This window comes from Brachyistius frenatus, unplaced genomic scaffold, assembly GCF_029030835.1.
Source record: "Brachyistius frenatus isolate BFR_SWC_R1_liver_20210118 unplaced genomic scaffold, ASM2903083v1 Contig_459, whole genome shotgun sequence".
NCBI lineage: Eukaryota > Metazoa > Chordata > Actinopteri > Embiotocidae > Brachyistius > Brachyistius frenatus.
The window spans coordinates 79,115-93,335 of NW_027211058.1; the positions used below are offsets into that span (position 1 = coordinate 79,115).

Sequence of the window (14,221 nt, forward strand, 5' to 3'; positions counted from 1 at the left end):
AAAAGAGAGAAAACATGTTTGCTCCAAGATTTTATAATCCTAAAAATGTATTTGTTTTTACTGGAACCAAAAGCTTTATTGAAGTGAAAGACTAATATTTTTTGCCATTGACTGAATTTAGCACCATGTCTGTTTGTTAAGAAGCCATGACATGTTGTGAGTATATATATCAGAATATCATCATCAGAATATGCAATATCATCATTGCATAGTTTGATGTTTTTCCTTTCGTTCCTTCCAGTCGTGCAGCGGAGGACGTAAGGCGTCAGTCACAGACGGGTCATCTGGGATCAGGGATGTCTCCATCTATTCACTGTCCTGCACACTAACACTGCATCTTCGCCTCGTTTGATAGACAGCAGAGAGGAGAAATATGAGTAGAGAGAGGAGCAATGACATTCAACATCCACACTTGAACTGTCTGCAATTACAAATAATTGGTTATTTAGTTGCTGAACATCCTTTAAAATTGTATTTAAAAACTGCAGTTCTATGAGTACGTTTGTATTTTTCTGCTTCTTTCAGTGGGGGCGGGAGGTCCCACTTCCTCTACGTGTCCGGAGTTCATCCACGTGGGCCAAAGTCAAGATGGTGAAGGCCGAAGCTTCAAAACAGATGGCCGGCACATATCGTCACCTTCCTAAAATAATGGCACAAGTCATTTTTTCAGGTTTTTCAGGAAACACAAAAAACTTAACCAAATGCTGATTATGATATTTATTAATAATTTCAGTCAAAAAGGTTATGACAATAGATGACTATTGACATACTAATAACAATGTCTGTCAATTATGTAACATAAGAGGAATAAATGACTTAGGCACATTTTTGAACATGCCTTTGTGACTTAAGCAATTTTAAACCTTCAACTCTGTCAACAATAAAGCATAACTAACAAACTAACTCAACATAATGCTGAGGAGGCATGTGCATCTCCTCACTTCTCCCTCTGGCTTTTCTTTGCTGGGTTCTTGACTGATGCCTATTGATGTGGCAAATTGTCAAAGAAATGATGACACTCGACAGGCATGACGTGTTTCATTGACTGGAGGTCCTGGAACTTTCTCTCCTTGATTGTCAGAGCACATGGAAACATTATCCATGCTATCGGCTCATTTGGCACCCGTACCCTCTGTGGCAGTGCTTCCCACGCAGAGTCCTTCGAGAAGGACAGCTTGAAATGGACCTAGTCCATTGTCCAAACAGACTTCTTAATTTTCGCTGAGTCCTTGTCCCAGGATTTCTCTTGCCTCGCTTCATCTTTCTTGGTGACATGTGCATCATATTCGGCCTTACTGATATTCCCATGCTTGAATGAAACACAAACATCACACTGATTTTTTCCCGGAATGAATACGGAATAGTTCTCTTCATGGAACACATCTGTGAAATATCGTAGTCCAACGGCCCTCACTCCAGCAGTTGCAGCTGCCTGTTGATATTCCCGATGTAGTTGGGAGATGGTTGTGCCTGGGTGAAGGAATGTCTTGTCTTTGTAGGTCTTCTGAAATATCCACTGCCGCTGCTCTTCTGCAATGACTTGGCAGTCTCGAGTTGAGACTCGCTGACATAACATTGAGTTGCAGGGAGGACCCATAGCCTTTGCATTGATTTCTTTGCCACCTTTGCTCTTGTATGACATTCTTTGAGACGTTTCTCCTTGGATTAAATTTGCTTCCATGTTCCCGGACTAAGGCATTTATTTATTTTCCTTTGGACATATTGTTTAAATCAACATCCTCGTCCTCATCCTGCTGTTCTGGAGTTGTTGCCACCATGGTTAGGCTGTCTTCATTTTCAGGGGCAGAGGACACGTCACAGGATGGGGTATAGTCTGGATCGCTGATGACATCATCATCATCAGATATGTCCTCTTCATGGTGTAGATGTGTCTGCTTGGCATCTTCAACAACATCAACGAGAGTGTTTAAGCTATTGTCTGCTCCATCTGAAACAGTCTTGGCCTGGTACATGCTGCTTCATCTCTTCAACAAAGGTCTCATTGTCATTTTCAGTGGATGAGGCCTGGTCGGTGTCAGAATTGTCAAGTGCATCTCCTACCAAAATTGAAAAACATTTCAACCCTTTGAAGTGTACGGTCACAAATGTGTGATCAATCTCAAGTGAGATTTCCGTTGACTAAAATGCTGACTAAAAAGACTGAATAAAAAGACTAAATAACTAAGCAATATTTATAGCCTAGCCTATTTTATAGTAAACCTCATCACTTACCAATAAGGGGACATGCCCTGAATCATGGAAATAACTCCAGTGGCTCGGTAGATTTTCGTTCTTCTTGATGCAGCCGCCCTCTTGAAAAGCTTGTAAAATTGCCCAAGTCACATTGTCTTTTGACTTAGTCAAAATAAAACGGCCTAAGTCATACTCTTGACATAGGCCATTATACTACAGGGGTAGAATCGCATGATCTGTTCAACTGAGGATGTAGGCGATTTTACCAGAGGTGGCCAGCATCATGAGGAGATGATTTCGGCAACAAAATCATTTTTGTTGAAAAATGACTTAGGCCATTATTTTAGGAAGGTGATGAATATAAAAGTTGCGTTCCCAACCATTAAAAAAAAAAGATATATATATTCAAGAGTTAGCAGCCAAAATAAGAACAAACACAGGTGGAGGACACGGCTTTTATTGTATTATTTATTCAAATCTAATGTCTGTTTTTATGAGGCAGGATTTAAGATTTTTCAATATAAAAAAATTGCATTATAAACAGATCATCGACCAAGAGGTTTTGTAAAGATGAGTTAACGTGGGCTCCTCATTAAGAGCAACCCCTTAAAGTAGTCATCCATTATTAATATAAAAATATATTGATTATAGCTGTTTTGATTAAGATTGATTGGCAGACAGCTAACCCTAACCCTGGGTTACATATTAGCTTCTGGTAAAGGTCAATTTATCTTGATTAGGAAGTTCATAATGCTCAACATGATGCTCACTACACAATACTCCCTTTTGTGTTTTGGTAATATCTTTCTGTTTGTCTGTGCGTTTTCACGTCCGTGTAATTTTCTGTTCAGTTCCTTTGTCGTTGCTGCTGCTCCATCATTTTTAATCAGTCTCATTTCATAGATAAGATCTGAGTGAAAAGGTTGAATGATAGCATGGACGTGGACAGACACATACACACGCACACACCTACACACACACACACACACACACACACACACACACACACACACACACACACACACACACACACACACACACACACACACACACACACACACACACACACACACACACACACACACAGATACATAAACGTACACACACACATTATCAGGAATGACCCTTTTAGCAGTGCATTATTACAGGTAGTATCTGTGGAAGGAACTATGGTGTGCTGGCTTTTCCAAACACACCTGCATTCCCTACCAAGTACACAAACACACACACACACACACACACACACACACACACACACACACACACACACACACACACACACACACACACACACACACACACACACACACACACATTAGGCGGCTGGCTCCTGTGTTTGCTCAGCGAACAGATGAAGGTTAAGGAATAAGACGTGTTTGTACTGCTCTGGGAGATGGAGAGATTGAACTGGATTAATGAATAGGTGATTGTTTGGAAAAGAGAAAGTGTAGTATATCTATATCTTTCCGTTTAATCAATCGGTACATTTGCATTGAGATTTATACTGTAAAAATTATTAATGAATCAACTAGAGCACCATTTAGTTAACTATATTGCTTTGCCGTCAGAGAACAGAACATTTACTCAAAGATGAATTTCTCACCTTTGAGGCAGGCACTTGTTTTATATTGACATTTTAATTGTACTTTAAACCTTGTTAAAGGTAATCCATCTCTCAAGGAAATTTGGTGTAAGGGTGTATACGGACCAACGATGTCCTCCTTGTTTACTTATTTTCTTTTAAAGATAAGTCATACTGCAGCAGTATAATTACATTTCCATGGTTATATTTCACCCTATGAATTGAAAGTTATGGCTGATTCCATATTTCTTTACAGTATTTCATTGACTTTGTGTTACATGTGTCAGTTCCACCGAGTAATAAAAGCAATAGAGATATTACGCATGTAATGATACACAAGTGATGGCTTTTGATCATTAATATCCATCATAATTGTCATATATTATTATTAATAATATATTTAGCTGATATGTGATATCTCACCTCTATTAAAATGCATCCTGATATAAAACTGTGGAAACTGTACCAGCCTTAATAGCAGCTTTCTATTCATATTTAATCTGTGTAACATTATACACATTGGCATCAAAACAGAGATAACTTTAAATATTTGAAAAAGAATGCAACTGCAGTTAGAAAGGGGGCTGATTGTCTTCGTTAGCAGTACCAACTCAGAAAATCCTGCTTCAAAAACAAGAGTTTACCTTCATGATAGCAGCTCTGGGAGGTTGTTTTTAAACAGAGGTCATCAAAAACTAACTTGAACACAAAACATTTAAAGCATGAATAAAATTGCACACTTCAGTCACTGTGATCCTTGTATTAATTTGAGAAACTTAGAACGCCTGTATAATAGACTTTTGGTCCTTTGTGTGCCGAGGTCAAAGGTCAACCATCAGTGATGTCACCACATTGGTTTGTCAATGTTATGAAGCCTCCAGTTCAGATTCTGTCCGTCACCATCTTTGCTAGTTGGGAGTGGTTTGGAGCAGGAAGTGACCATGTTTGGACGAGCTGGGGGAGGAGCCAGCGGTGGATCTGACTGATCTGATTGGAAACCTGACGATACTACGTCCCGCCCACCGATAGCTGTAACACAGGCCTGTCAATCAAACAGACACGCCCCCAAAAACAGGTCTTCTTGAATCTTCTTTTCTAATGAATGAGGGATTATTTTCAGATGGACCTCCAGAAAACTAATAAGAAGGAGTGACTTTAGCTAACAACACCGAGATAACTGATGGACACATTTTATTCACTTTGGATTTGATGAGAGAAGTTGAATGGGAGTCTATGGAGCCGGAGGCTTTTTGGAGCCGACCCCTAGTGGCACTCGCTGGTACTGCAGCTCTGTCTGCCCTTCATATGTTCTTAGTGTTAACATTTCTACTTTCTCCATTTAACAACTACAACTCTTTTATTATTCTCTTTCTGCCTCACCATCTCGTCTCCTCTTCCTCATCAGTCATTACTTCATGCTGATGGTTCCCCTCCTCCCTCTCTACCTTCATCAGTCTCATGAACTCATCGATGGCTTCCCCCTCTCCCGGGAACTGCTTCTTCAGGCTGGCTGCCATCTCAGTCTTCCCCGCGTGGATGCGGTATTCCCTGAGAACAAGTGCACGTGAGATGTCAGAGGAGGCAAACGAGGAAGAAAGACGGAAGCGTGCCGATCCTCGGCCGCCCTGTAACCAGGAGAGGATCTGTACCTGCGCTGGTCGGGAGGGCCGAGGACCAGCGTGTCGAAGTGCTGCTCCAGCCTGGTGAACTGCAGCTGTCCCTCCGTGATCTGGTCCAGAGCCACCTTCAGCATGCTGTTCTCATGCAGCTGGCCCAGGTAGTGGATACCTGGTGGAGGCAGTCGGAGGTCACAGCTGTTTTCAGTCAAGAGATTTATCCTCATACGGTCTTCATTCAGTGACGATCAGAAGAAGTGGCACTCGGTGGTATTGCAGCTTAAGACACTTAAGACTGCACAGGTACAGTCAGTATTTATAAGTATATCAGTATATTTAGGTGAGAGTGTCGGGGTCTGAAATGACATTAGAGTGGAACAAACACCAGACCAAATAAAAAGACAAAACCATAACCATTAAAGCACTGTGAATAGCAGTGAACAAGATGAGATCAATTTTGAAGTTCTTACGAGGTGACACGGTTGCACCGGATGTGGCGTAGCATGAAATCGCTGTAGGAGGAAGATCATAGCTGCGTCTTCCTCCTGCAGCCAAACGATAGTGTCATTAACATCACAGAGGAAACTCACGGAGGAGACGGAGGAGAAGATGCTGTGGAAACAATGTGACGAGCGAACGCACGCTGAGACGTGTTTGTGCGTCACAGCGTTGGACGACTGAGATACTCCGCATCACGCTTCCTTATTGACGTTGACACAACTACTGTCTGTCTGTCTGTCAGTAGCACTATTGACACGTATCTCCGCTTGGTGGACAGAACCAGACCAACCAGGCTTAAACTGGTGACTCATGTTACTTTAACAAAGAATAGAAATGTTAGAGAAACTCAAGTGTAAACATCAAGGGACACATAGTGAGATGAAGTATGACTATGGTCATATATGCATTCCAGTCTACAGGTGCTGCAGCGTTACATAAAAAAACCACCATCTCTGTAAACCCACAGAAAAAATATTTAGACATTTTGTGATTTGGACTTGTCATACTTAATTGATTATACTGCTCATTCTGCTTTCTTATGGCAAATCGTGCTGTTCGGACAGTCACAGACCTTATGATGCAGGATGTTTATGATAAGTAAGAAGATGACATTTACAGTAAACATGCAGCTTTTTGAGTGTCAGGGCTCCAAATGTCATCTGTTAGCTATTAAAAAGAAGGGGCTGACTGCGCGTTAGTAATGTCTCCATCATCACCATTTGACGCATTCGGCCTCTTCACCCACCCTTCTTCTTCACACACACACACACACACACACACACACACACACACACACACACACACACACACACACACACACGTACGCGCGCACACGCACGGTGTAAAGCCCTCCCTCCTCCGCGGCTGCTCCACTATTTAAACCTCCTCTGTTGGAGTTTGGAACCAGGTGCAGCGACCTGCAGAGTTAAAACGCACAGAAGAAGCAGAAGAAGAAGCGAAAACTCCACAGCGGCAAAACCGAGATCTCCTGCTGCTGTAAAACTCCACCTGTGGCTCCAACCTCCTACCTGCAACCTCTGAAGTCTGCTCACAGTAAGTCTGCGCACGGCTGACTCTTATTAATCTAAAAATGAACTCCTACTTTTACTGATATTAAATTATTTTTTTTAGCCCAAGCCTTTATTTCAGTAAAACTCACTCTGATAATACAAGATCATTTTTGACTTTTTTCCTGCAAAACCTTCTGAATTAAAGCCTCCTGCTCGCATATCTTTCTTCTTACGAAGTTGGACGTTTTGTTTTTTCGCACGAAGAGAAATTCTCGCCGTTCAATAATTTTACCTTCGCGCTCATAAAGCTGACATTCCTGCAGTCAGACTGGTGATCTGCAGACGCTCTACGTGTTTCCTCTTCTCTGCTTCAGTTAAAAGCTCAATATTCTGTCGTCATGTCTGCGTATTGGAAGTGAAATGTCTTTAATGAGGTGATTCTGGAGGCGCGTTCATCTCCTCGGACAGCGCGCGGACACTTTTCACCAAAATCTGCATGACAAATATTTCATCTTCTCACATTCAGTCTGTCTTTGATAGCTGAACTGTTTTCCTGCAGTAGCTGCACGTTTTTTTTCCACAGTAACTTTCAGAATTTGTATTCTAAACATCACAGAAAAGACGCGCAAAGGTCACTGATTGATCTGTAATATCTTATAAAAGGATCATTTTCTCACTTTGCAGCAAAACTATGCAGCAAATCTTTTTCTCACTATAACGCAACTTGGAGAAATTACTTTGAGCTTTAAAAATTATTCACTTTATACACTTCACACATAAAAAGGTGAAATAAAGTCAACTTTAATAAAGTAAAAAAAAAAATAAAGTGCTTATTATTTTTTATATAGAACGGAGAAATGTTCTGCAGGTCCAGGGCTTATTGATCCTTGCTGCAGCCTGCAGGTGCAAAATAACTGACATAATTGTTTCATTTGAAATAGGCTAAAGCTTCCTTTAATGTTGATAAGATCGTAGCTGCTAATATTAGCCATGCACCGTAAAAAATGTATTTAGATATCCAAAAGAAAAGATAACCAGAAGATAATGTTCTCAAATGATCTGATAATGTGGAGCACTGAGCCATAAAACACATTCATGTCTGTTTCAACAGGTATTCAGAGACCAACCAGTAGAACTGAAATGATTTATTAGTCAAATGATGATCTATTAATTATTTAAGTAAATATGTTAATATATATATTTTGTAATGCTCTGGCAGCAGCCAGCTAAATGTGAATATTTGTTAGTTTAGTGGTTTTTTTAAAACTAAGAATTTACATAATTAACTTTACATTTTGGGGGATTTAACCTTAAAAATTATTCTTCAGGAAAAAAAGAAGTATCCTGACATTCAAACAAAACAAAATATTTCTTGCTGGCTGTACTCCTGTAATAATTATCACCTCTTCTGAGGCTTAGCGTTTAAAACAAAGTAATTTTGACGTTTACAACAAATGACCTCAATAATAAACAAATGAAACTAGACACGCCCACGACATGAAGGGTGAAGGTTTTATTAATATTCAACTTAAGAGGTGAAACTTTACAACAAATGAAGCGTCAGTTTAACCGTGTAGAGCTGACAGGATAAACCTGAGGCTGGGAAGTCGCTCACTGTCGGCATGTTATCAGAAAATACAAATACTTATTAAAGGAAGTCATGCTTTTTTTTAATCGAGTGTTCGTCATGATTTGCTTTTGTTTACAAAGTGAGGGAGTTTATTCGGGATTCGTCCTCGATGATGTGTGACATCAATCAGTTTTGCTCCACTGGAGTCGATCCGTTTCTCTGCATCCTCCTCAAGAACACAACAACACTCAGCTGACAGGAAGTCGATCCGCAGCTCCTTTACATGATACACACCGATTCTTCAGCTGCTTCACACCACCAGTTCTACACTTCAGGCATTTCTCAGAAAACCAGATGACTCTTGTTTTACCAGCTGTGTGGGAGAGGTTTGACATCCAAAGTTTTGTCATCAGACAGGAAGATGTATTATTTAAAACACCTTTTCATGATTTTTACCAATAAAACAATAGAAAATGAGACTCGGTAGCAACAAAGACGTATTTTCCAAGAACTCTTCTTCCTGATGATTGTGTTGGACTTTAATTAAGCCCATCTTGCACCCTCCTCCTCTCCTGCTCTAGATGGCTGTAATCCTGAAGCCGTGGAGGGTTCTGCTGGCCGTCGTGCTGTGTGTTCTGGTGTGTCTGGGAGCACTGGCAGACGCCTATCCGCCCAAACCCGAGAACCCCGGTGATGACGCCCCACCCGAAGAGCTGGCCAAGTACTACACCGCCCTGAGACACTACATCAACTTGATCACCAGGCAGAGGTACGGACGCACACACACATCAGGAAAACGGTCCTCATGAGGCTCAAACCAGATTCAGTTGAGACACTGTACACAAATTATTTGAGCGGTTTGGAGGGAAGAATCTAATATTTGACTTTCCAAAAAAGTCTAGCTTGAATGTTTGAAATATCTTCTTCACTTATCAAAAATACAAAATGAAACAAAACACAGTTTTCTGTTCCAGATCTCAATAATAATAATAATTACAACAACCACCGCCTATGGACGTAATACAAATAACATCAGAGAAAGTCAAAGTCGGCATAACAGCATGGTGAACATTCCTGCTATCTATTAAAATCTTTCAAGTAAAGAAAGGAAGAACACATAAGTCTTTTCTACCATCATTTTCAGAGAGTTCCTACAAGACTGTTATGGTTATTGAGGGTTGAAGAAGGTTTGACTGGTGCATCATCCAGACTATGACCCCAAACTAATTTTAGGTGTCAAGCTAAAAGGGTTTGCGTCGAACTTGAGCCTTTTTTCTCTCCTCCTGTTGCTCAAGATTAGATTTAGTTTGTATTAAAGTCAGTGCAGCAGCATCGTGCCAGCCCAGAGCTCGGTCAGCGTGCGATGCTCCTTCCTCCCCAACCCTCCACTGAGCACCAGCTCCATAGATTAGATTACAGTCCCGTCTCGGAAACCTCCAGGCCTCCACATCAACCGGACCAGAGCCATAAAACAGGCCCAGATGGACCCAAGAAAGAATCCCAAATTCATTTAGCGAGGCCTGCTGCTCACATTCAAATGGTGTATTTTCTATGTGAAGCAGATCATGAGCTCTCTGTCCTTTTTCATGAAAGTCAAATAGGTGTTTGATATTTAAATAATGGGCTTAAAGAAGGATCCTAATGTTGTAAAAAGTCCATTTGTTTGAAGGAATACGTGTTTAAGATTCACTGGAGAGGTGCAGATGAAGACATATTGTACGTGATGAAAAGATCTACAAGGTTTGGCTGGAGGATGTGATGAGTGTCAGCTGTAGGGATCCATATGATGGAATCTGGTCAGTCTGGTGAATCATATATATGGTAGCTCATAGCACGATGGCTTTTATTGTGAAATAAATGCAGGAAGTGCTGAGTTTGTATTAACACAGTTTAACAGGCCAAATGGTAGTTGATCAAAGAGACTTCAATTCATCATCGTGAATAAATCAATGAATCAAAACGTCTTTAATGTCCAAGTGAAAACTTTTTTTTTTTATCGGCTCTCTTGCTGAACTTGTGCTTTACAGATGATCGGATTTTAGAGCACTCAAAATATATAAATGAAGTTTAACTGAATTAAGAGACATTTTGAACATTTTATTTCCTCACTTGGAGAGTAAAAGAGTGTCGGAGCGTCATTTCGGTGCGGCTTTACACGCACGAGAAGCACCTGTGGTGCACGTGTCACAGTTTGGGAGTCACTGATCGAGTAGGTAGAGGAAGAAAGATCATAGACACAGAAATATAAGAAATACAGAGAGACAGAGGAAGATGAAGATGAAGACAGTCAGTTAGAGAAAAACGTGTGTGTGCAGACAGGCCATTATCAGAGCAAGAACATTTTACATCCTGATGTGTCGCCAGCTGTGTGGCGGCTGAGACAGACCATCTGTGCTTCCTGATTGTCTTCCTGCAGGGCAACACACACACACTCACAGAGCAAGTAATGGAGCATAAGATTGGGTGCTGGGGTCACAGAGGGAGGGGGAACAGGTGGTTGATGGGAAAACACAGGAACTGTCTGTGGGGGTTACATCGATTGTGTCAAACACGTAAACACACACACACACACACATTAGCGAGTAAATTCTCTCTTAAACGGATCCGTGATTTTACATTTGTAGGCTGTCTTCAGTCACTGGTTTCCTTCCCAGGAGAATAATGAGACCCATTCAGACTTGGAAATGACACCTTCATACACATTAAAACACAGCCGGAATACTCACAAACCTGAATCTGACTATGATATAAAAACATCAGCAGCAGCGGAAGGAAAACAGGTGAAGCGGTGTATTGGAAAGGCAGAAGTAGAGAGGACATAGATGATGGACAGACACGCTCCAAAAGCAAACATCTCAAAGAGTTATGTCTGTTTAGAGGGATGAAAGAAAGATGTTATGGGAAAAGTCATTTTCAGCCTGAAAAAGAGTGTCGTTGTATGTCAACCACAGACTGGATATAAAAGTGTTCGTAGCTTCCAGGTCTGAAAAATGGTTCCGATGCAGAAGTGTCTTAAACTGCAATACCAGTGAGTGCCACTAGAGGGCGGCTCCAAAAAGCCTCCGGCTCCATAGACTCCCATTCAACTTCTCTCATCAAATCCAAAGTGAATAAAATGTGTCCATCAGTTATCTCGGTGTTGTTAGCTAAAGTCACTCCTTCTTCTTAGTTTTCTGGAGGTCCATCTGAAAATAATCCCTCATTCATTAGAAAAGAAGATTCAAGAAGACCTGTTTTTGGGGGCGTGTCTGTTTGATTGACAGGTCTGTGGTGCAGTCAGGTTGCAGCTATCGGTGGGCGGGACGTATTATCGTCAGGTTTCCAATCAAATCATTCAGATCCACCGCTGGCTCCTCCCCCAGCTCATCCAAATATGGTCACTTCCTGCTCCAAACCGCTCCGAACTAGCAAAAACGGTGACGGACAGAATCTGAACTGGAGGCTTCATAACGTTCACAAACCAACGGTTGACCTCATTGATGGTTGATACTTCATGTCGGCCAAAGTTTAACAGGAACACAACTTAATTTAGACATACGTTTCAGTTTCTTGCTCATGTGCAGCAGCACTGAGCCTGTGAAGTGTAAAAAAGTTGAATAATATTTTCTGTGGAGGGGAGGTGTCAGATAAAATATGTCTGATGATGTCACAGGATGTCACCAACATTTGGAAACTACAAATTAGAACCTGTTGCAAACTGGAAGTAGGAAGTTTGAGTGACATATCTGGTGCTTTATGGGTAATGTGGGATCCAGCATTAGTAGGAATTAAAAGTTGGGATATTAACATCTCTGCTGCACTGATTTCGACTTAATTTAACTGCATTTCCTGTGACTGTTTCACAATAAAAGCCACCCCGTGTTTTGCCAAATAAAAGATTTAATTGTGAAATAGTCAGACTGAGGTTACAATCTGTAATCCCGGATTGCATGCAGAGAGTTTCCTGTGTATCTGGGCGATCTGACAGAAAACACATTAAACAGCTCATCATCCATTAAAGTGATGATTGATCTGATGAACATTCCCTCCCTCTCAGGTATGGGAAGCGCTCGGCTCAGGAGGACGTGGTTGCAGAGCTGCTGTTTGGCAGCGACAGCAACAGAGACCAGAGATCAAGGTAAAGTCTCACACACATAGACGGAGGAGGTCATGTGACCTGTGACCAATATGTTAAGGATTAATAAGCAGTTCTTCCCCGTGTGTGTTTCAACAGATATGATGACTCCTACATGTGGTGAGCCCGTCTCCCTCGTCACTGGGCATTCCCTCCGGCTGCTACCCAGAATGCACCTGGAGGGGCCGACATGTGCCTCTCACCTCTGACCCCCTACCCCAACCCAATGATCATCAGTGAGTGGAACACCAGTTCCCTCTGTCTCTCCTGTCGCTGTCTCACATCTCCGTCCTCACGTCAGAACTGTACATAATTTATTATTGAAATAAAATCTATATATGAGATCAGAGCTCCTAATCAGGTGGAACTGTGTCTCTCTGTGTGTGTGTGTGTGTGTGTGTGTGTGTGTGTGTGTGTGTGTGTGTGTGTGTGTGTGTGTGTGTGTGTGTGTGTGTGTGTGTGTGTGTGTGTGTGTGTGTGTGCATGTGTGTGTGAGCATCGAGGTCTTACTGTCCGTCACTGTTCAGAGGAGGAAAGTCTTGTTTCTCTGTTTCTGTCAGAAATAACTTCCGAACACGCAAATAAAAACGTTTTCTGTGGGATTAAAATCTGTCGATGACTCAGAATGGATTTTTTTTTTTTTAATTTTTATTCATTCAATGATGGTCATCCTTTTTACACACTGTGGTTTAATGTCAGCTGATCTTCAACAGTAGGTTTGAGACAATAATGTAGAATATAATTAAAAAATAACATTTTAAAAACACACTATTGTATAGCCATGCTGATAGTTCTCAGACCCTGTTTGAGGTTCTGGGAAAAAGTGTTCTTCACTGCAGTCTGCTGTGATCCATACAGGTGATTTGTTTCGGTGGTTGACCTTTAAAGTTAATTAAGTTCAAAAGTTTAGTTTAAATTATATTGAAGAACTTTAATTGAAGTTTGACAGTTTACATTGCCTCGTTTAAGTTCATTTTTGGGGATTTTTCAGCTCTATTTCCCAATTTAAACATTAAAAAAATGGTAAACAAAGAGTAATATAATATAATGAGTTCCATTACTTTGATGAAATAATTAAAATAGCTCCTTTACTTTCATTTAAACATGGTGAGTTGTCAGCTAATCTAACCTATTGTATTTAAAAAAAATATATATATATATATATATATATATATATATATATATATACACATATATGATTAGGACACACTGCAGTTGATACCAACCATTTTCTAGACATTAGCTGATCTAAAATCAGGATGATTTCATATTTGAAGCTGCTGCACATTACAATTACAACTGTTTTGAATTACTGCAAAGAACAGGAATCTCCCCTAATGTTTAGTTTTTAAGTGTGCATTGCAATTCAATTCACTCAGCTATCTGCTCAGTGTACACAAAGGATACTGGAAGCAACAGGGTATAATACCATGGTAACTACATCGTTAAAAAAACAGCAGTATCTTGTTAATAAAACTATTTTCGTACTATATGTCATTTATTATAGGATTGTGCAAATACTGGGGGGGAAAAAACTGAATAATCTCACAGAAAATACCAATATTAGAGATTTTCTGTGTTACTATTTCCCTGGGATGTTTTTACATACATTAACCTCATATTTTCTTCCTTCAT

General features: G+C 40.6%; 2 protein-coding genes across 2 annotated transcripts; one reads left to right on the top strand and one right to left on the bottom strand.

The window, feature by feature from the left end:
* Nucleotides 1-4,810: 4,810 nt before the first annotated feature.
* Nucleotides 4,811-5,618, bottom strand: LOC138614145 (inactive all-trans-retinol 13,14-reductase-like). The gene is made up of 2 exons (XM_069687385.1): nucleotides 5,425-5,618; nucleotides 4,811-5,323 (listed from the first exon to the last, which is right to left on the bottom strand). The coding sequence occupies exons 1-2, from the start codon at nucleotides 5,616-5,618 to the stop codon at nucleotides 5,152-5,154; spliced, it is 366 nt and encodes a 121-aa protein (XP_069543486.1). The 3' UTR covers nucleotides 4,811-5,151.
* A 1,191-nt stretch (nucleotides 5,619-6,809) lies between these two features.
* On the top strand, nucleotides 6,810-13,182 carry pyya (peptide YYa). The gene is made up of 4 exons (XM_069687388.1): nucleotides 6,810-6,945; nucleotides 9,054-9,241; nucleotides 12,509-12,589; nucleotides 12,686-13,182. Exons 2-4 carry the CDS (start codon nucleotides 9,054-9,056, stop codon nucleotides 12,708-12,710), a joined length of 294 nt encoding a protein of 97 aa, XP_069543489.1. The 5' UTR covers nucleotides 6,810-6,945; the 3' UTR covers nucleotides 12,711-13,182.
* The last annotated feature ends 1,039 nt before the right edge of the window (nucleotides 13,183-14,221 follow it).

Excerpts from the sequence above, each read along its gene's own strand:
- pyya (XM_069687388.1), top strand. The coding sequence starts at position 9,054 with ATGGCTGTAATCCTGAAGCCGTGGAGGGTTCTGCTGGCCGTCGTGCTG. Across the intron at positions 9,242-12,508 it reads AACTTGATCACCAGGCAGAG|GTATGGGAAGCGCTCGGCTC; the intron begins GTACGGACGCAC and ends CCTCCCTCTCAG. Across the intron at positions 12,590-12,685 it reads AACAGAGACCAGAGATCAAG|ATATGATGACTCCTACATGT; the intron begins GTAAAGTCTCAC and ends GTGTTTCAACAG.
- LOC138614145 (XM_069687385.1), bottom strand. The coding sequence starts at position 5,618 with ATGAGGATAAATCTCTTGACTGAAAACAGCTGTGACCTCCGACTGCCT. Across the intron at positions 5,324-5,424 it reads GGCCCTCCCGACCAGCGCAG|GGAATACCGCATCCACGCGG; the intron begins GTACAGATCCTC and ends ACTTGTTCTCAG.